The 22,304-nt window shown below is 39.4% G+C and overlaps 1 protein-coding gene across 3 annotated transcripts in view; it reads left to right on the top strand.

Moving 5' to 3' along the window:
• Positions 1-1,850: 1,850 nt before the first annotated feature.
• tacc1 (transforming, acidic coiled-coil containing protein 1) overlaps positions 1,851-22,304 on the top strand; it is a 24,411-nt gene continuing 3,957 nt past the window's right edge. The window contains exons 1-5 of one of the 3 annotated variants that reach the window (XM_016236016.1): positions 1,851-2,322; positions 12,184-12,287; positions 17,589-18,594; positions 20,318-20,378; positions 21,004-21,163. In XM_016236016.1, coding sequence (XP_016091502.1) covers positions 2,258-2,322; positions 12,184-12,287; positions 17,589-18,594; positions 20,318-20,378; positions 21,004-21,163 — 1,396 coding nt within the window. In that variant the 5' untranslated portion in view covers positions 1,851-2,257. Of the gene's footprint in view, positions 2,323-3,392; positions 3,578-9,158; positions 10,010-12,183; positions 12,288-17,588; positions 18,595-20,317; positions 20,379-21,003; positions 21,164-22,304 lie in introns of those variants that run through there. The other 2 variants (XM_016236015.1, XM_016236014.1) reach the window with 2 other exon arrangements.

Here is a 22,304-nt window from a genome sequence, read left to right on the forward strand (position 1 = left end):
AATTTACCTTGCATCCATCCATCATTTTTACAGAATTCACTTTTTTTTTTAATTTACCTTGCATCCATCCATCATTTTTACAGAATTCACTTTTTTTTTTACCTTGCAAGTTCTTCCTCATTTTACTGATAACATAACATCCAAATATTGTACTATAGATGTTATAAAGTATGCAATGGTAGCTACACAGGGTAGCATGTTTGTTGTTGTTTATTAGAAAGCTAGAATAAGAAATAAGCCAGAGCAGAGGTAAAATGCAACGAATAAGACTTTATGTGTGGAGTTGTTAACTGGTTGTGGATGAGGAGTGTCTTCGGCTGCTTTTTGAATATTGAGACATTCTGTTGCTTTGACAAACCAGCCAACCTAACGTATCTCAGAGCAACATCAGTTCAGAAATAGTCAGTGTTCAGTGGTAGCACTCAGCGGCAATGTGAGATCTGCAAATTTAGGTAAAAATGTGTCGGGTATATGCGAGGGGAACCTTCAGCTGAAGTTTTTGCCTGGAGCTTTTACTCTAAATTAGAAGTTGTTTTGTGTACTGTAATGACTTTTGAAGGTATAAAAAATGTTATGTAGGTTTATTCATTTGTATCCTGCTAATGTTCAGTTAAGCTTCTGAAGTATCACTGTAGCTTTCGATGTGAGGATCATATCAAGACTTTGCATAAAGGAAAATTACAGTTATTTTAGCTAAATGATTTTTATGATTATCTGTCCAGATCTTAAAGGAAAAGTTCACTTATCAAAATCAGTCATCAATTACAATATTCAATAGTATTTTGAAACTTGTATAACTTTTCTGAGGAAAACAAAGGACATGTTAGGCAGAATGTCCAAGATACAATACAATAAAAAAAGATTTTCAGTGAATTACGACTTAAAGGAATAGTTCATCCAACACTTAGAGCTTTTTTAGTTCAATTAATTTTTTTAGTTCATCCAAAACATTTTGTCATCATTTATTCACCTTCATGTCATTCCAAACCTATAAGTTTCTTTCTTATGTTGATCACAAAAGAAGAAGAATTTTGAAGAATCAAACAGTTGTTGGTCCCCATTGACTTCCATTGTAGGGAAAGAAATACTATGGAAGTGAATGGGGACCATCAACTGTTTGATTACTAGCATTAGTAAATTATGACAAAATTAAAACATTTTTAGGTGAACTATCTCTTTAAATTTCAGTGTTCCTCACACATCTATTTTATGGCTTTAGAATCCAATGCACAATCATATAGACTACGTTTATGATACTCTCATTGTACTTTTTGGAGCTTGACAGCCCAAGTCCCCATCCACTTCTATTGTGTGGAAAAGAGCAGCAAGAACATTCTTCAAAATATCTTCTTTTATGTTCCACAGCAGAAATAAAGTCAAACTAACAATTTCAATTAAATAACAAGCCTATCACCACAAGTACTGCTGTTCTTACCTTATCTGCACTCTGTCTTTCCACATTAGAGCCTTTTTTTAGAACATATCACATCGTTTTTACCTTGATGTGGTCTAAAAAAAGATCAGATAATCAGATTTGACCCACATACGAGATTGAACCTTAATTAGTCTGTCTCAAGAGCTCCCAGCAACATTTTTTTTAGCTTGTCTATAAGAAAGAGTTGTTAACAGAGCTGAACTTTGTCCACATGTCAGTGCTTGTTCAGAAAAACATGATCACTTAGATCAGTGTTTCTCAACCTTGGTCCTGGGCACCCCCCAGCACTGCACATTTTGTGTGTCTCCCTCAAACACACCTGATTCAGCTTATTAGCTCATTAAAAGAAACTCCAGGACCTGAAATGGGTGTCAGATAAGGGAGACATACAAAATGTGCAGTGTTGGGGGGCGCTCAGGACCAGGGTTGAGAAACACTAACTTAGATCATCAATGCAGGTCCATTCACAACATAAGATAAAGATAAACCTGTCGGGATGGATGCCTGATGTGTATCCCTTCCTGCCAGCGTTCCATGGAATGTCCCACGTCTGACTGACAGCTTGTGTGTGTTTAGAGGTCATGTGCTACTGTAACTACTGTAGGAGTGTGTGTGTGTTTGTGCTGAGGTGGGAGGGGCATACAGCGTATAAACAAGCAGTGTTTCAGCATTTCTGACACACTTTGCACCGTCACTGCTGAAGCACTGGGCTATATGACTCTAACTGTAGGACAAGAGCCAGAATGAGCCAGCTACACCTGCTAGGACCATCTTGAAAATATACTTGAAGTTAGTCATACACACTCTAAACAGACCAACATCATGGGGGGATCCCAAAGCAAGAAGGGCAATGGGACAAACTCAATAAAACAGCAGAGCATTAGCATGTAAGTTTGACTTGTATTACATGTTTTAACTTCATACGATAGCTGTCATGCTATTTTGATATTCTGTATGCACTTAACGTCTATGACGTCTATTATTATGCATAATCATGTAAATGTGCAGTAAAACAGTGTTAATCTTGTACCTGTTCATACTAGAGACATGTCAGTGTTATTGTGTCATATGCGTTGTGTTTGCTAACACTTCCCGGTGTATGGTGTAACAGCAAAGGTGTGGCCATCATGCTGGTGAAGTTTCTTGTGGATTCAAATTAAGTTTGGGAACTGAAAGGGTTAAAAAGTGCTTTTTGTTTCTTCTTCTATGGTGGTTTTGCATACATCATTCAGGCTTCAATCACAGACTTTTTTAGAAATGTTTCAATGAATCGTCTTTATGTAACGCAATGCTTTGCTAAAATCAAACCCTGGTTCTTGTGCAAATAACCCCACGCCTTTTAGGTACACTGACAAGTTTCAGGCCTTTTACAGTCCAGTAGCCTATTTGAACATCTTTTATTTAGCGAGGCGTTACTGTAAGTGCGATTAATATGGCATGACAGAGTGTTTTTGGAAAGTATATCTTTAATGGTGTCATGCTCACAGAATTTGTTTATATCTTAAAGAGCATCCATAAACTTTATGACTGATTGCATCACCATTTGGGTTGTAAAGGTGTACCAATGACACGTCAACTAGACTTGAGGGTTAGATTAGATCCTTAACTCATACTTAATGCCATTTTCCGTCCTTTGGTGAGCTCGATTTGACATGTGGCATCATTTGTGTAGCTTATTTTCATATTCAAATGTACTGATGATTCATAACCTCTTCAGGTTCAAGTTGTAGTGCACTAAACTGCACGATGTGTAGCGTTTGTGGGAAATTCTCCTTAGTTCGTTGAGTTTGTGTTTAATAAATTGCATTGGAATCAGAAAATCTGACACATGACGCATCTGATTAGGTCCAGTTTGCGAGAAATTTTATGGCAGATCATGAACGTTTTTTACTTGTCAGGTTTTCATTCTGTGCAGGGCTTGTTGTACAAACAGACCCTAAAAATAGTCACTGCTGAAGCACTGGGCTATATGACTCTAACTGTAGGACAAGAGCCAGAATGAGCCAGCTACACCTGCTAGGACCATCTTGAAAATATACTTGAAGTTAGTCATACACACTCTAAACAGACCAACATCATGGGGGGATCCCAAAGCAAGAAGGGCAATGGGACAAACTCAATAAAACAGCAGAGCATTAGCATGTAAGTTTGACTTGTATTACATGTTTTAACTTCATACGATAGCTGTCATGCTATTTTGATATTCTGTATGCACTTAACGTCTATGACGTCTATTATTATGCATAATCATGTAAATGTGCAGTAAAACGGTGTTAATCTTGTACCTGTTCATACTAGAGACATGTCAGTGTTATTGTGTCATATGCGTTGTGTTTGCTAACACTTCCCGGTGTATGGTGTAACAGCAAAGGTGTGGCCATCATGCTGGTGAAGTTTCTTGTGGATTCAAATTAAGTTTGGGAACTGAAAGGGTTAAAAAGTGCTTTTTGTTTCTTCTTCTATGGTGGTTTTGCATACATCATTCAGGCTTCAATCACAGACTTTTTTAGAAATGTTTCAATGAATCGTCTTTATGTAACGCAATGCTTTGCTAAAATCAAACCCTGGTTCTTGTGCAAATAACCCCACGCCTTTTAGGTACACTGACAAGTTTCAGGCCTTTTACAGTCCAGTAGCCTATTTGAACATCTTTTATTTAGCGAGGCGTTACTGTAAGTGCGATTAATATGGCATGACAGAGTGTTTTTGGAAAGTATATCTTTAATGGTGTCATGCTCACAGAATTTGTTTATATCTTAAAGAGCATCCATAAACCTAATGACCGACTGCATCGCCATCTGTAGTGGGTTGTAAAGGTGTACAAATGACACGTCAGCTAGTCTTGAGGGTTAGATTAGTTCCTTAACTCATACTGAATGCCATTTTCCATCCTTTGGTAAGCTCAATTTGACGTGGCATAATTTGTGTAGTTTATTTTCATATTCAAATGTACTGATGATTCATAACCTCTTCAGGTTCAAGTTGTAGTGCACTAAACTGCACGATGTGTAGCGTTTGTGGGAAATTCTCCTTAGTTCGTTGAGTTTGTGTTTAATAAATTGCATTGGAATCAGAAAATCTGACACATGACGCATCTGATTAGGTCCAATTTGCGGGAAATTTTTATGGCAGATCATGACTGAAAGTTTTTTCATTACTTGCAAGGTTTTTATTCTGTGCAGTGCTTGTTGTACAAACACAGACCCTAAAATAGCTCTTCCTTCCATGCTGGTAGCCCTTCTTAGAAGGACACTTTAATCAATGTTTCCATTTTCCCAGAGCGCAGGTCAAAATGTCAGTCGTTGTTTATAACTGGGTCATTTTGAAGCTTAAGTTTTAAAAAGACAGAACTGTCTGTTCAAACAAACATTCCTTTCTTTTTAAATGTATTGCTAATAAGGAGGTCGTCTGATGAATGTTTGTTTCTGTTTTGAGAGGGTCGAGGGGTGGAGGAATTGCTTGGTTTTGGGTTAGAGGGTCAGTGCTGAAATGATATTCTGCATTCATGCATGTGATTAAGGCTGTTCATATGAACAATCGCATACTTGTGTTGAGTTTCTCTGTTGTGATGTATTACATCAAGTGTGCTAGAGCGTGATGACGCATACAGTGGGAGTAATAGTGACATGCCTCAGAAAAACTTTTATAGAATTAAAAAGTACAAAATAAAGATGATTATGAAAGCATGGAGTTCATGTATTAAAGTCTACCAATATATACACTACTGTTAAAAAGTTTGGGGTTAGTAAGGTTTTTAAAGTTTTTTTTTTAATGTCTCTTATGCTCACCAAAGCTCCATTTATTTGTTTAATAATACAGTTATGACAATAATATTGTGAAATATTATTGAAATGTAAAATAACCGTTTTCTGTTTGAATATATTTTAAATTGTAATTTATTCCTGTGGTGTTAAAATGAATTTTCAGCATCATTACTCCAGTCTTCAGTGTCACATGATCCTTTAAAAATCATTCAGATATACAGATTTGCTGCTCAAGAGAAAACAGTTGTGCCGCACCATAAACTTTTAAACTCCGATGCATACATGCTATGATTTTATAATATATTGAAGCATGACCCTTAAATAAAAATCTGCTTGCATATTCCTCCATTTGACCAGCAGATGTGGCCAGTGTGCTGTCTTTTCAGCAGCTCAAAATAGTTTCAGAAATTATTGGTTCAAAACTTTTAGGTTAAATACTTAAAAAAAAAAATTTAAAGTCAAAGTTACCCCTACTTTAGCTTTTTTTCTTTTGTAATTTCTATGCTCCTTGCTATTATAACAGAAAATGTAAGAACAATTATTGTTATCATTATTTTAAAACACACACACACACACACACACACACACACACAATCTTTTAAACAATAGCTGCTTTTCCACTGTCGGGCAAATCCAAGCCAGTGCTTTCAACAGGCCGGACAGGACTAAAAGCCTCGGACCTGTAGCACTGAGCCCAAAATCTTGATCAAAAATTGACCTAATTTTGGGTTATTTTAAAAATGGAAATGATTGAAAACCAATGTCTGGTAATGTTAAGAAATTTTTTGTCCCATTTTTCAAGAATCATTTTGCTAAACATACATATATCGATTCAAGTTTGAAGTTGATAGTTGATATATGATTGAAGTTTATATAGTTCCCCTTTAAATGCACTCATTGTAGTTTTAGAAGTGGTTCAGTTTTTCGCCACAAGGTGACTCTGTGACTTTAGACTAACCCGACTCACTAAGGAAGAGGTTGGTTTTAACTCCTATGCAGTGTTTACTATTGTTTTATCTAGCACTCACTCCAAAATTATATAGAATATTTAAATCTATTAAAATTTCAGAACTTTGTCATATTTTTCAACTTCGCATCTTCCTTGATTATTAGCACCCAACAGTCTGGCTAAATAATTTCAATAATTCAAATTGTTAAAAAATATTGCTAATGTTCCTCTTATGGTCGTTTATATCGTAGTAAACTGATAATGTTTGATCACAATCTAACCAAAATCTCACATTAATCATAGGAATAAACATTGAACTGTGTTTCTGGACTCATGTTGAGATACACCCTTACTCTGAAGGGAGTGTTTTTTCTCATGTGAGTTGTTTTTGGACAGCTGTTCTCCCTGTCTTGTGACTCCAGTAAAAATAACAATGATTATTGCTCGGCTACAAATAGACTGGACATCTATATGGCTTTATATAGATTAAGTAACACATAAAGCCTATCGGTATTGGAGAGGTGACTATTGGCCATCATGTTCCAGTCTTTTCTGGAAATGTGAAGTGTTTGTTTAGCTGATTGTGCTATTTTTGGCTCCCGTTAGTACACAATGGAGTGCAGCCATGTGAAGATGTGTTGTTCTGGAGGCATGAGCGCCGTTCTGACACAAATTACCATAATATTACTATTTCTCACATCAGTGAAGATTTGTTATGTAAGATGGCTCTGCTCCCTTTATTCATGTGCTTTTGCCTCAGTCTAGTTCTGGCTGCCTGTTATTATCACATCTCTCTTTTACAGATCGAATAATTCCTTCAAGGCTAAATAAATAGGCGGGAATTGCTTCTTGAAGGCATTCTTCCATATATGATGCTTTTTTTCAAATGTTCTCGAAACATAGCCTATTTCAAATCCAGCAGTTGAATCATTTTGTGATGAGTTAGAGTAAGAGTAATAATTAAGAGTATAAGTCTCCCTAGTAGCAGATGTCATCATTCATACTCAACCAAGATTGGATGCTGAGAGCTTATGAGATATCGTGCTGAGCCTGGCACTGAACACAGGAATATGATGCTCTGAAGGTTGTCGGAGAGTGTCATTGTTATGATGTGTTAAGCCGTAACAGCTGTGTCCGGGAAATAAAGTAGCCTGAACAAAAAATAGCAAGTGCTGATTGGTCAAATTCCCCTTAAAGTTTTTGCAGTAATCATATCACATAGTTTAAATGAAAGCCTTTTGGGGTCACTTCTGATTTCCGTATCAAAGGTAGTTCAACAAAGCAACACTTTAAAGGATTAGATTCCCATGTTTTGGAATCTTAGCTCAGTTCCTTTCAAGTATCAAGATTTCGAAACGGTACATTTGGGTTTGGTGGAAGTGGCTTTCAAAAAGCAGAGCTTCTTTTGACAAACAAATGTAAAACTCACTATACCTTTATTCTCTAAATTAGTGCTGAGTGCCGCCCAGGTTACACCCAGATCTCAGAACGAACTGATTGAAATTTTTCACATTTTTCATCTCTCTCCTTTGTGACAAACAGGGGAGTTTTGTCTTTCTTGAAGTCCCAATCGTGGTGGTTCAGTCACAGGCTGTTGGGTGGATCTAAACACAGAGCTTCAACGGCTTCAATCTGTTCAATTCTCCAAATGTGGAATCTGTAATTAGAAGCACAGATGCACCCTCCCCTTGAACCAAAATTATCTGAGAAACCATCATATTTAGGGCTGTTTGGGTTGCTCAGCGTCTGGTAACGGGAAATGTTCTGAGACGTGTGCCCAGTCGTTGTTTTGGGGAAAGAAAGCAACGTTTCTTTCTGAGAAGCACTCTCTTCAGTGGCCTGTTTTGTCTTTTATGTTGTGTGTTTTCTTTTATTCCGGCTTCTGTTGTGTCTCTTGCCAAGTTTTCCACGTGTGTTTGAAATGTGAGACCTCCTCGTGCAGTCCTCCTCAACTTGCATAATGGAATCTTAGCCTCATATCCTGAGCATGTGGTATTAAAATAGGGTGAGCATACGTGACATTTTCCCAGGATGTCATACACCGATCGGTCTGCACACGCAAACAAAGCCAAACCTAGATATTTTAGGTAATATAGAAATCCTGGCCAGGACGCGTCCTAGGAAAATGGTACGTATGGTCACTCTAATTAAAACCTCCCAAAACGCTCCATAACATATATATGGGTGGTCTTTTATAAGGAAAAGTCTCCACCAATGGAAAAAAAACCCTTTCATTTCTTTCATTATCCAATTTCTTCACCAAAACATCATACATTCATTTACATACAAATTAAAATAACATGGCTCTAAGAAATCCCAAGCCTTGAAAGAAGATGTGTTCATTTCACAATTAGCATTAGGAAGCAGTTCTGCCAATATCATACAGGCACATTTAACTGTGTCTCACAGAATGAATTCTGCCTGAAATATCTGCAGACCTCTGATGTGGAATGACCCATCTTCTCCATGGAGATCAGTTATATAAGTTACCCTGAGCCTTTAAGGGACATCTGCTTTTCATGGTCTAACAGAGGTTTCATAAAGATTTTAGTTCAGTGTCTTTGCACTAATACACCAACATTGCTCAGGACATTTTGTCAAAGCTCAAACACGTTACAGCACTGAGAACCGTTGCTCTGGTTGTGTGGGTAGACTTTGTGATGGCAACGACCAGCAACACGGCCTCACTGGGGTTGTATTTTTAGACTGTTGACAGTGATCAAAGGATGTGGTTGTGGTGCAGAATGGAGATACTTGGTGCAGTATCCATCAACTAAATCCTTAAGCACTGCATTATCCTTATTAAGATTATACAATGTGAACACTTAGAAAGTACTTAGGTCTTGTTATAAGTGTTTTATTTTTCAAGGCAAGCTCATGACTTAGTTTTGTATAGATACCGCAGAGGTCTTGTGGTCTTTTTCCCAATGGAAAAGGATGTTGGTTTGAGTACAAATTAGCCATGGGAACGTTGACATCCCCGAGCGATCTGCTGAGGCTTTCTAAACGGGTAACAATGTGAAAGGACAAGTGAGAGAACAGGTTTTCCTGGTTGCGAGCTGGAGATCAAGGCTAGAGGTGGTTAATGGAAAAAAGACAGAGGAGGAGCTCAGCCTTGCATTCCACAGTCTCCCTACCGAAACCACGGAGCCCCCCTCTCCCTTCTCTTCAGCCTCGGTTTGTGTTCCCTTCTTCTGCTTTTCATGAGAGAGGCAGTTCTGCTTGGGAAGGAAGCTACCATTCCTACACAACGGGGGATGCCGAATCAGCTGGACCAGAGATACAGGCACTCTCTTTTCTCCTCCCCCCATTAGTTTATTCTCAATAGTCTGATCCTGAAAAGGAGGGGTGGACGGGGGAGTTATCTGGCAGCCAGCTGATCTTTGCTGTGGTATTCTGCGAGGGAAAGGAGGAGACTGCAAACTCTTCGTTACTCAGCTGCACCGAGATAGAGGAAGCTGCGAGAAAACATCAACAGTCGCGTGAGAGGAAGGAAGCAGATAGGCTTTTGAGACGAAAACATGAAGCTCCACTTCAAGACCACGTGAAGCGTTGCCTACCACTGAGGAAAAACATCTGCAAGACAGGAGGAGAGAAAAAGAAGCAAGGGGAGACTGACTCACTTGTTTGGATTCGCCCACAAGGTGTTCCTGTAGACGCTTGGCGTGTCACCAGCAAGAGGTCAAAGATGTCTTGGCTATCACCAGTGCAGTGGGCCAAATGGACCTGGTCGGCCGTTAGAGGAGGAGGGGAGGAAGAAGGTGAGACTGATTTGGGGATGGACGACGAAGCCCTCACGGAAGAGGCGCGAGAGGCTATGCAAAGAGATCAAGAGGACGACGAAAGGTCTCATGGCTGCAGGCAAGTTTAGAACCTTGTGAACTCCATAGCTTGAGCAAGGAAATGAGGATGTGAAGTTGGGGTTTCAGGTTGTTTTTGAGAAAGGAAGTGTGGGATATCTGTTATTTACTATGCACATTAGTTCTTTTCTTAAATCAAGTCCTTACCTTGAAACATCAAGCAGTAGAGGCCAACCTTAGAAAAACTACCTCCAGAGCCACCTGTTTGAGTCAGATGATGGTGTTAACTGTTCTGAATGTTGTGCAGACAGCCATGGCTTAGCAGTCAGCCACATGGATCAAAGCAGTCAGAGATCAGAGGCTCTGAATGTCGATGTCTGTTGGTGCTGTAGTCACAGTTGGGGAAAGTGGCGTGTACACGTTTGTTCATCTATATGTGTGTTCTTGGTGTGTTTGTGGGTGCTTTCAACTTCATTGGGGGATTTCATTAAGAAGTGTGCATGGCTCAGGGTTTAGCTGTTAGTCTAATGTGTCCCTGTGCTCAGATAAAGATCAGAATTCAACCGTTCTCCTCTCCCAACCCCCCAATTGTGACACAGCTAATTTCCTTGCCCATAGATAGCACTGTTTCCCAGCACGGTTTTCTTTTGCTAAAAAGAAGGCATTTATTTGTCTATTACTCTGCTTCATTATTAGTCGATGCTAGGAATAGCATTAATAGTGCTATTACTTATAGTTAGGGTTGAAGATTTGAAGAAATCCTTGTCTCCCACACCTTTGTGCGACAGACATGCTGTTTTTTGAGGAGAGATGTTAAGCTTAACCCTAACATTATTTTTAAAGACTTGAATGCAAAAATGTAGTTTATCTCCGTTTTTGTTTATGTAATAATAGTTCATATGTGTCATCTAGGCTAAAAGTTTTTGCTTTGTTTTCCCTAAGCCGTGTTGTTGACATCCTGTCTATGTGCCGTTGTTGAGCTGTCTGCTAACATTCCTTTCCTGGAAGAATCCTTTCTTTCCTAACGTCTCACAGCCTGAGAGACCGCCACAAATTAATCGCTACACAGACCTGAACAATGGCCCAAAAGAGTGGCAGGATCATGAAAGTTGTAAATATACTTAGAAAAACACACAGTAAGCCACCCACACATTCTGTAGAGAGCTACTCATTTCTATGGAGCTCAGTGTGAGCCAGTACAAGCAGCATGAGTTGTGCAGGCAGGGATTTTATGAAAAACACAGTGATTTTAGGGTTTGAGTTGGGTTTGTAAAACTTGTTCTAAACCTTTTAATAACACTTTATAGCATAAGTTCCTTTATGTTCTTGTCTGTTGTGCTTGTTTGCTGGACTAGTAATGATTACTTCCCTAACGGTATTATGGGGCTGCAGGTGGCCTAGTGCAACAAGACTGGGCAGTTCTCCCAGACTTGGGGACTGATTTCACACACTCTCTCTCACACACACACACACAATAAATTAACAATTCTTCCCTTTCAGCTCAGGCTCATGACCATTATGCTCTGTTGTGAGTGTAAAAAGGATAGTTCACCTAAAAATGTAAATGTTGTCTACATGTCTATAAAAGAAGACATTTTAGGAAACTGTAGCAGTTGCCTTTTTCCATTAAATTACAATGAATGGGTCCTAAGAAGTTTTAAGAAGTCATATGTTAAAAGCTGAAATTTAAGTCATCATTCCCTTAACTTAAAAAGCACATGGGTCATCTGGTCTGCTTTTGTGACACTTTTATGTCCTTTCTGAAACTGAAGCCTAATTGCATAATGCTTCTTTTGTTTTCCATGGAAGAAATAAGGTCATATGGGTTTGGAACAGCATGAGGATAAGTAATTTTCCAGGAGAAATTTTGGGTGAACTATTCCTTTAATCTAGAAAGCGTTTCAGTGTTACCTCACACAAACCATCAAAGCAGACCTGATAAACCGCAATATGCATAAAGTATTGGCGTCACAGCTGGGATACATTGTTATTATTTAATGCGGACATGATGTGCTCAGTTCAGTTTCGTTTCACCCAAGGCTAAACCTTTAAGCCACATGCGCAAAATGTTTGATTAAATATTGATGTCATTTGATGATCTGATGAGTTTGTATGTTTTTTATACTGATCACTCCTGATCCAAGATCTGCATTATCCATCTGATTTAAATCAAGCTGTGCCAAATAACCATTTTGTCGAAGTACTAACCACAGAGTTCTCTTCATTTTCCATCAGTTCGGACTCAGAGGGCCAATTTGAGACACCTGAAGCTGAGACGCCTGTCCATCAGCCATATAAAGAACCACCAGCACTGGATCAACCGATCACAGAGAGCACAGGTAAAAGAATACCTCAAGAAAAGAGAGTCATCGATACAGACAGTAGATGCCACAGAGCACCTGTCGCTGCATGTGCTTCTATTCTTCTCATGCAATATGATGTTGCCATGGCAACAAAAGGAAATTATGTCTCTATGTGGTTATGTGTGTATATGTATTGTGTATATGTATATGTGATCTTTTAGTGTCACTTGAAAGCAATATATTGTAGGTAGCATTTCTTGTCATTCCTAAGTAGTATTGGGAACATAGGCATAGTGGAGCAGGCACATTATAAATTATACTTTATCTAATAAATTAGCTTGGGTGATGAATATTAATTAGATGGCAATGTTAGTGCACCTGAAGGCAGGTAAATGGGCAAAGATTTATTTTGTTTGATTGATTTATCATTTCATTTAAACCATCCATCAAAACAAAGAAAGTTCTCCCTTATGATCAAGTGCAAACATTACAAACATTTTTAGCATTGGTTTGACTGAATCATTAAAATGACCGTTTTAAAAGAACAATTGCAAATGCAAATTGGGTACCGTTCATATAAGGCCTTACTGTCTTTTACAATAAATTTGATGATTTTGACAAGCACATAGATTCATATTCCAGTTCCTTATCCAGAACAGTTTCTTTTACTTAAAAGCTTGCGTTGTTTTCTTAAAATTTTCCTCTCTGCCATCAGACACGTGTCCAAATTCAGGGGAGTGTACCATATCACTAACTCAAAACAGCTGCACTTCCCCAGACTTTTTTGAGGAATTGATCTGCCCATTAGAATCTCATAAACGCTCTAAAATTTGACTTGTCACTACCGTTAAGTGAATGCATGAAAACACATGCTACTATTGTTTTTCATCTAAAGCTCTGATGAAGTCTTCCAGTGGTTTCATAGGTGAGGATGAAAAAGTTTCTGTGTTTGCACTGCAAAGATTCAAAGGCATCAATGCATTTTGACCTCAGCCTGATTTTAAACAGTGCAGACAGTATTAGTTACGTTTTTGTAATTGAGTGGAGGAGGTTTTGAGGTTGGAAAATAGGGGTTTGGGTAAAGAGAGGCCCCTGACCCAGTGTGGGAAAAGTGCACAGCTTGGAATTCAGGAGTTTGGAACTGAACAAAAGCGCCTGCTCCTCTCAGAGCACGTTTATCAATGGACAAGGTCAAAGGCTCACAGCAAAGAACATCATGTGATTTAGTTCTTTGCTCTAAATGCCACACACAGACACTCTACAACACACATTTGCAGTCACTGAAACTGCGCTAGGCTTGCTAGCTAGTTTATTCACAATAGCATTTTTCTCTTGGTTCCCTTCCTAACCCTAATCTCTGGAAGCTTGATTGTTATACCTCACATGAATAAATGCTTTAAAAAATTTTACTTTTTCAGTGAGTTTTGTGAGAAAGTTTTCCTCCGCATGCTTTAGGCTAATAGAGGAAGCTTTTCCAAGCCTACGTGTCATGGTTTGGATTGCTTGAGCAGACAGACTGTAAAAGTCTGGCTCCAGCAGAGCACAATCCAGTTTCCACCACCGACATCCTCATCCTCACAACTATACAGATATACGCCAGTGCTGTGCCGTCTGGAACACACATTTTCATGGCTAGCAGTGCTTTAGCCAGAATTTGTGGTTATGTAAACACAAGCCTTATTGTGTTGTCTCCACCACAGGCACTAAATCCTGCTGCACCTTCAGTGTAAAGTCAGATATAAACTCTTGCTGACATCCGTTGTTTTTTGACGTCAGAGTATATTACTAAAAAATAAATGTTCATTATTTATTTACTGTATAATTGCCTTTTTTACTCTAGAACAAGCTTGGTCATGTACAGTCTCATTTTTATGGCTGTTGTGTGCTGTATCTTTAAGACGGAACTGACTAATATGTTGTGACAGCATTATGCATTTTCCTGGGATGAGTGTTCTTATTATTTTAGTGATGTTATATAATCAAAATCGCTCTGAAATGTCTCTCAACAGGGTGGAGATGAAGCATTTGTGTTTCGAATTTATTAGCTCATGCTGTCCATACCAAGGCTTTACTGTTTTGATGAAATAAACATTGTCGAGGCATCACACTCCCACCACAAATGGAAAGCTCAAGTCACAGCCACTAGCGTTGGTTGCATAACCAATCGGAGTGTGCCTGATGATTCTCCTTCACTAGCATTGTTATGGCCACTGTTGCTTTCGTAGCCTGAATTTTAGCAATCTTTCATTTAGCAGACACCTTGAGTACAAACCTTCAACATTTCAGTTACCTACCCAATATGAATGAATTACAAGGCCCTAAATTGACAGCTAGTAAATAAAACCTGTAGAGTTTCCTTTTCTTAAAAGAGGACATCAAATGTATAGGGACATGGCTTATATCTGTCAAAAAGTTTATCCATTGCAGAAATTAGCTTACAGTATGAATTTTAAGGAGGAGCCTTGACCTCTGGAAGTGATGACAAGAGCAGTCACACTTTAAAAGTGCTGATCAGAGTGTTTTTGTGTCCTCTGACAAGGGCTGTCTGCCATCTCATTTAACACTGAAGGACAGTGTAGTACCAGATGTGTGCAAAAAGACAGAAAGAGGAAGGGAAAGCTAGAACTTGGCAAAATCAGGAGAAAGACTGGGCATGGGCATTGGAGAGGACTTATGGAAGGTCTGTAAGTGAAATATTGTCCTTACAATGCTCAAGTTGTTTAAATTTCATACACGTAACGCTATAGTTCCCTAAAATGTTGGTAAAACTCAAGTTCCTCTTTTTGGATGTCCAGTAGAAACCACTGTGTTACAGTTAAAACGTTAGGCTACTAGCCTAAAAGTTGTAATTGTTTATGTGATTTTCACATTATGTTACCTTAGAACAGTGCTAAGAACTTTTTACAGGTCAAATCTTTGGTTAAGTACCTTAAAGCCGGGCTCACACTGTGCGATTTTTAAAAGTCCTTTAGGATTGTACTTGTCAGACTGTACGCACATGATGATCATGTCACACTATGGGATCTCAGTTGTCATTAATGTCAAACTGTACGACAGTCAAGACGCGTTAAAAACGAGTGCGCCCATACATGTTCAGCGACTGCGAGCTACATTGCACATGGGGCTGTAATGTTGGCTATCATTAAAAAAGTATATGAATAGTGGCAATACTGGCATATTTAAGAAGAATAGTGAAAGCAGCACTACACACCCACATGAAAACAGCAGCGCAACTGGTGTTTATCATAGCAGAGGCAATGTATCATATGAATTCCGTGAGCGGAGGACAAGAGCTTATGACAAGAGTTTATGTGGTTGGAAGAAATCTCTAGCATTAATTCTAATCATGACTTGTCTTGAAAAACAAAGACAGTTTGAATTTCATCGTAGGAGAAGTTACACTGCAGGACTGTGCGCCAAATCTTCTGACACTGCCAGAATTTCGTCAGAGGTCAAATTTGATCGCAATGGCTGCGAATCGTCTGTCGGTGAACATGTCAAACCAGCAATCAAATACTACAGATTTTAGCCTAGGATTATAGGAATCTTTTAGGATTTTCCCAGGCCAAAATCGCACAGTGTGAGCCGGGCTTTACTTAAGAGTACCATAGTTAAGACTCATGGCTTAGTCCTTGTGGGGATCAAACCTGCAACCTTCTGGTTACCACACCTGAGCCTTAACCACTACAGAATATCCCTCAAACAAACTCAAACGCATGTCGTGTTGGAGCACTAACTGAATTCACAATTCACAAATTCAACTGTGAGAAACGGTCTCCTCATCACTGGACATGTTCTTTCTTGCATGTAAATATTTTGAACAGATAACAGCTAGTATTTCTTAAAGCTGTCTCAATCAGAGGTCAGAGAGAAGTCATACATCTCATTTATAAATAGACTGCCTTTTCCTGTCTCTTAGCAACAGGCTATTGCATCAAAACTCAGTGATGACTGCCAGCAGGACTGCTTGTCAATGGAAAGTGTTTCAAAATGGCTACTTTAAAACTACTGACATAATTTCACACATCTTGTTTCATTCTTGAACATCTAGAATTGCTGCAGTTGATGAGGCCGTTTTTCTTCATATCATGGCAGAAAAGAGCCAGTCTTCTTTCCAGTACATCCAAAATGGGTGTGTTGAAACATCTAGCCCACATTTATGTTTGATTGTTGCTTGAAGTTCTGCTGTTAAAGGGGTCATATGATGCGATTTCAATTTTTCCTTTCTCTTTGGAGTGTTACAAGCTCTTGGTGCATAAAGAAGATCTGTAAAGTTGTAAAGACTAAAGTCTCAAATCCAAAGAGATATTCTTTATAAAAGTTCAGAGTCAGCCACACCTACCTAAAACGGCTCGTTCTAACACGCCCCCACATATCTACCTCACTATGTGGGAAGATTTGCATAACGCCACCCAAATGTTCATGCAAAGAAAGAAGGCGTAACTTTTATTCTCACTGTAGTATTGTTGACGCTGCAGCCATGTCGTGAAGGCACTGTGTGCTTCCTTGTGAAAGCGAAACTACTTTGTTTGGTCTTCCAAAAGAGGACGATATCCGCTTTGTCATGCCTAGAGCTGATCTGTGCTGGTCGCTGAGGAAATACATCAACTTTCACCGTGGACAAAGCGGAGACCAGCCCAGGGTCCGTCACATGTGGTTGCCGCTCCTTCGTCGCATCCGCCGGGCATGCCGTTCTCGACCCCACGTTCTCGAGCTCACTCTATCCCATCCTCAGCGCTCGCTAAGCCGGGGCTTTGGCTCACGCTAGCCCGGCCTCAGCGCACGCTAAGCCGGTGCTTCGGCTCACGCTAGCCTGGCCTCAGCGCACGCTAAGCCGGGGCTTCCCCTCACGCTAGGCCGCTGTGTTTTTCGTTGTGAAAGCGAAACTACTTTGTTTGGCCTTCCAAAATGTGGAAAATAATGTGTTTTTTGAACTTTAAACCGCATAAACACATTTCATTACACCAAATACACAAAATAATGTTCTTTTTAGCAGCATCATATGACCCCTTTAAGTTTTTATGCCTGTTGGAGACAGGGAAGAGAAGACTATTGTTCAGCTCTTAGCATCCTGAGCGAAGCATTTCCTGCCTTTTCTGTTGTAAGGAAGTCTGTTCTTCAAATGTCCTCCATAGGTTGAACAATAGAGCATACTGTATGTGCTCTAAGAACATATGAAAGGAAAAGTAAAAACACCCTGAAATAACAAAAAAAATGGTATTAGATGAATATACTGCAATATTCTGTAACATACTATTGCATTCATGTTTTTCAATAGGATAATTCTATACATTTTGTAGACCATAGACAAATAATTGCCTCTTCTACTCTTGACAGGTTTCCCAGAAGTAAATCAGTTGACCTCCATCACAACCAAAACCCAGAACCTGACCCTGGAAGAGAGCTTTCCTGAGGATGCACCTGCCTCAGTGGTGCAGCAGAGCAGTGTGGACCCAAGCCCAACCCTGAAACTCAGGAACCAGCCTTCCTCTGCTGACATGGATGTGGACCAACCTGAACCCGCTGAAGCAGAAACAACAGATGAGACCAACACCTGCAATGGTCACATTGAAGAGCCATCCTCCAAACCACAGACCAAGTCCCTCAAGCCTAGACCTCCTTCCCTCAAGGTGAAGGCCCCTCTGAATGGTGTAGACCCCAACGAGGTAGATGACGATCCTCCGATACTTCCAAAGGGGAGCTACAACTTTGACCCTGATCAGTTTGATGATGCTGTAAATCCATTCGCTACCAGAGGGTCCAAGTTGCAGAACTCTCTGCCTGCCAATGCCAGTATTCCTAAATCAGAGTTGACGGATGAAATGCCTGCTCAGCCAGTAATGTTGGAATTTGGACTTGATGATGCCGAAGCAAAGAGACCTCCACCCAAGAAGTCTGTAAAGAAGACAAGCAGCAAACTGATTACTCCAAGAAAACAAAGACCAAAAGCTGCAGAAACAGCAGCTCCACCACCAGAGACATCATCAGAACAAGACCAACTGCCATCTGAGGACGTGGCTCCCATGAACGTTGATGATATTCCTATTCCTAAAAAATCCTACAACTTTGACCCAAGTCAGTGGGATGATCCTAACTTTAATCCTTTTGGTGGGAACAGTAAACCTAGTAACTTGCCAACACTTTCTGAAGGATCATATAATTTTGACCCTGATAACTTTGATGACTCTATTGATCCTTTTAAGCCATCAAAGACCTTAGGTGGAAGTGACACGATTAAACCAACGATGGAGAAGCTTACAGACAAACACAAACCAGAAGGATCTGTGGAGCAGCGGAAGAAAGCAGGACAGTCTCCAAAGAAAAACAAAGACAGGATCATCACGTGAGTGGCAGATAATGCTAGACAGGGAGATAAAAGTATGTTGTGTGTTGCATCAGTGGCTTTCTTTTGCATCTGTATCTAGATGTTGTGCATAAAATAAGCAAAAAAAGTGATTTTCACCTACTGAACGTTATCAGGCACACCTTCTGTTTTTTACAGTTGGTATGCTACCCTTTCTTTTCAACATCTCAGTTGTTGTCTAATCATGCATCTTTCATGTGGTACAATCGTTTTTCATACATAGTTTACAGTCGTAAAGTTTACAGTAGTCTTGTTTACACTGTCCCAGTGTATACAATTCCCACTTTCCGCTAAACTATGGCATCCCCTCTACAAACTAACTCCTATTTGTTTGTGAAAGTCAGGAAGCTTAAAATCACTCCTACATGTTTTCTTCATGCTTCAATCTTGCCCTCTAATGTCTTACGGCACGTCCCCTCTCCACATCCCCTCCTCTCTGTGTGTGTGTGTGTGCTTCCTCCCTCCCCTGTCCCTTCCTCTCTCATACTGTCCTCAGGACCACTGAGCAAGTGCGGTTTCTCTGTATTCTATTGTAAGTACCCTCTCCTGCCCTCCTTTCCTGTACGTTCGTGGTTAACTCTTCTGTCCCATTGCATGTCATGAGCTCTGTTTAAGGCTGAATTGCCCTCTGGCTCCAAATCATGTACAGAATCAGTCCTCTAAACAAACTAGGGCAGAAGGTCTACTTATTTATTTAATTGTATTCTAACTGTTTGGCAGACAGAATTGATTTACTCCATGGGCATTTTGTAGTGATTTTCACATCTGACTCTCTCATGGTGGCCAATATACAGATGGCCACTTTACTAAACAGTGTTGTAAAGCACACATCAGTCTTTGGATTGTAAATATGTATTCTTAGTTTTTATTAATTTAAAGCGTTTTTTTGAAGAATACAATGACTATTGCTATTTCTGAGTGGTTAACCAGTGAGTTTTTCAAACTCTTTTCCAAACAGACTTGTTAGCCAAGGTATTGCTGCATAGCTTGTATAGCTTACATAGAATATAATGTAATTTAAATGTTCTGAGGCTAATACAACAGTGGTCTTGTATTGGATACCTGCTGGCGTGGATGCAGCATCTCGTGAAAACCTAAAATTTTTGGTTACCGATGCCATTGTATAACTATCATTTATAACTACCATATTTGCAATCATATTTATCACTCATTAATTATTTATATTGCAAACTAAAAAAAAAAGTATGATATTGATAAATAATGGGTTTATCGAGATCTGTATTGAGTATTATTTTGGTTATGTGATCTCAACATGGTGACCACTATGTAGAAAGTTAAACAGCTTTTTACAGGGCACTGATACAACTGGAGTTTTTATCTGATATTAGTGTACATAATTTTAAACAAATTTATCCATAAAAATGAAAAACAAAATATGTGCACTTTCAATGATACGTACAGAAACAGAAAAAACACATGCTGAAATTAATTTTTTTCTTTGTTTTAAAAAGTTCACTTGAAAATGGTTCAAAAATAAAATGTGCATTATGCACTGACAAAATAATCTAAACAAGAACAAAATATAATCTAATGTTGTCCAATCAGCCACATCGATTATGTCTTTCTGATACTATCGGTATTACTGCTATCACTACAATAGACTTTAAAGAGGGAAGTTCTTGCTAAAAGTTGTTTCAATGTTTCTTGTATATTCTGATTCTGTCAATATTCTTTTCTCCAGGAACTCATGTAAAGTAAAGAAGTATGAGAATCAGTCCTTAGTCCTGGATGTCTGCAATCAGGTATCATTTCAACGCTGTCCAACAAATTGCCAATTGTGTGCATGTTGTTCTGTGTGGGCATGTATTTGCATCTCTGTGTGCGTTTGTGGGTATGTACATGACTGTGTAAGCATACCATAAGTATATATTATAAACAAAGCCTCTAGATTTGCTGTATTGTCTTGGATTTGTGATTACTGCAGTAACTCAGCAAACATCCTCCTCCTTGTTCCCTCACTCCCTCCCTCATTCTTGTCTCTCTCTCCCAGTATCCCTCTCTGAACAAACCCTCCTCTTCAAATACAGTATCACTATTGCCCCCCCCCTGAACTAGGACAGTAGTGTGCATCATTGTTGTGTGTGTCTGTGTGTATGTACACAACACAAACTGAAACAGAATGCAGTTCCCAAAGCAGGTCTCCATGTCCGCCTGTTCTTTTGTCCCAGAGAGTTTAAGACAATGAGAAGAACAGAGTCTGAGGGGCTATGACACATTTTTTAGACTGTTCAAATATTTGGCTTGTTCACAGCTGAACTGCAGTGCTATTTTGTACGCAGAAAAAAAAATCTGTTTACCATCAGTGCACAATCTGTGAAGTCGGCCTATGAACATTATAAATCAAGTCTATAACATTATTATCTACAGGAGAAAGACGAGCAGGAAGATCCAGCGTCTAAACTGCCCCACCGTGTCCATCACGCCACAGATGAGGAGAAGTTAGCCTCCACTGTCATGGGCCAGAAGGACGGGCCGGAGGATTTTTCAGACTGCACCAAAACAACCACCTCTACCAAGACTGCATACGGTGAGGGCGGGGGAAGTTGTGGGCTTGTTACTTCTCAGTCTGCTCTATTGTAGCAGTGTTTATTCTCAGATAATAAATCAATAATCATTAGAGACTGGGGCAATATGTCACTAATGAGGTTTAACAAGCACTGCTCTGTTAGATTGGACAGTTTGGGGGCATTGTTCAGACTCTTATGAATGTGAAACAGACTTACTTGCTCTGCTTGCTTCTCTCTCTCCTTCAGGAAAAAAAGAACGGCTCTCTGTTCTGTTGGCATATTCATTTGCCCAGTAAACAAAAACAGTCGCAGACGGTCCTGTTATTCCCATTACATTTTAAATAGAATATTTTGAGTTACCAGAGAGCAATTTGGTTAGGCAAGATTGTGTTCTTGTCACATGTAGTTAATGAAGTTGATGAGCAGTTAACATAGCAGTGTCATGGATGTTAAAAAAATGGTCCTGGTTACCTTGTTTAAAGACAACGTGAAATCAAAAACACGTATTATTCTAAAGAAAAATATGTTTGTTGTCATAGTCTTTTATGAAAATGTAAATATATCAGCTTCAAAAACTAGTACTTTTTTATGTTGCTGCTGACGTCGTGTTTAAAGGGGTCATATGATGCTATTTTAAAGATCATTATTTTGTGTATTTGGTGTAACAGAATATGTTGACATGCTTTAATGTTCAAAAAACACATTCTTTTTCAAATACTGTACATTATTGTAGGTCCTCTATGCCCCACCTCTGTCAAACACGTCGTTTTCAACAAAGCCCCCTCCTTTGACAAGCGCAGTCTGCTCTGATTGGCCAGCTGACCCAGTGCATTGTGATTGGCCGAACACCACAAGCACGCGTCGGAAATGTAACGTCCCTTACCATAATCGCTTCAGCTTTCAAAGTAAATATCAAGACAGTTAATAATGTCGTTAGTTTTACCATCAGTTCAAGCCCGAAAGGGCAACAGAGTCGCGTGACCGACACAGTGATGATGCAGTACACAAGCCGCGGTTAAGACAGCTGACGTGCTATGATTTCTGACAGGCAGTTCACTCTCCTGTGATGTGACCCTGTTCCCCTCACACACACACACGACGCGTTACTCTGCGCTGCGCAAAACTCCGCATTTGAACAGTCAGTAGCAAATACTTAAACTA

This window comes from Sinocyclocheilus grahami, unplaced genomic scaffold, assembly GCF_001515645.1.
Source record: "Sinocyclocheilus grahami isolate Dianchi unplaced genomic scaffold, SAMN03320097.WGS_v1.1 scaffold478.1, whole genome shotgun sequence".
NCBI classification, from domain to species: domain Eukaryota; kingdom Metazoa; phylum Chordata; class Actinopteri; order Cypriniformes; family Cyprinidae; genus Sinocyclocheilus; species Sinocyclocheilus grahami.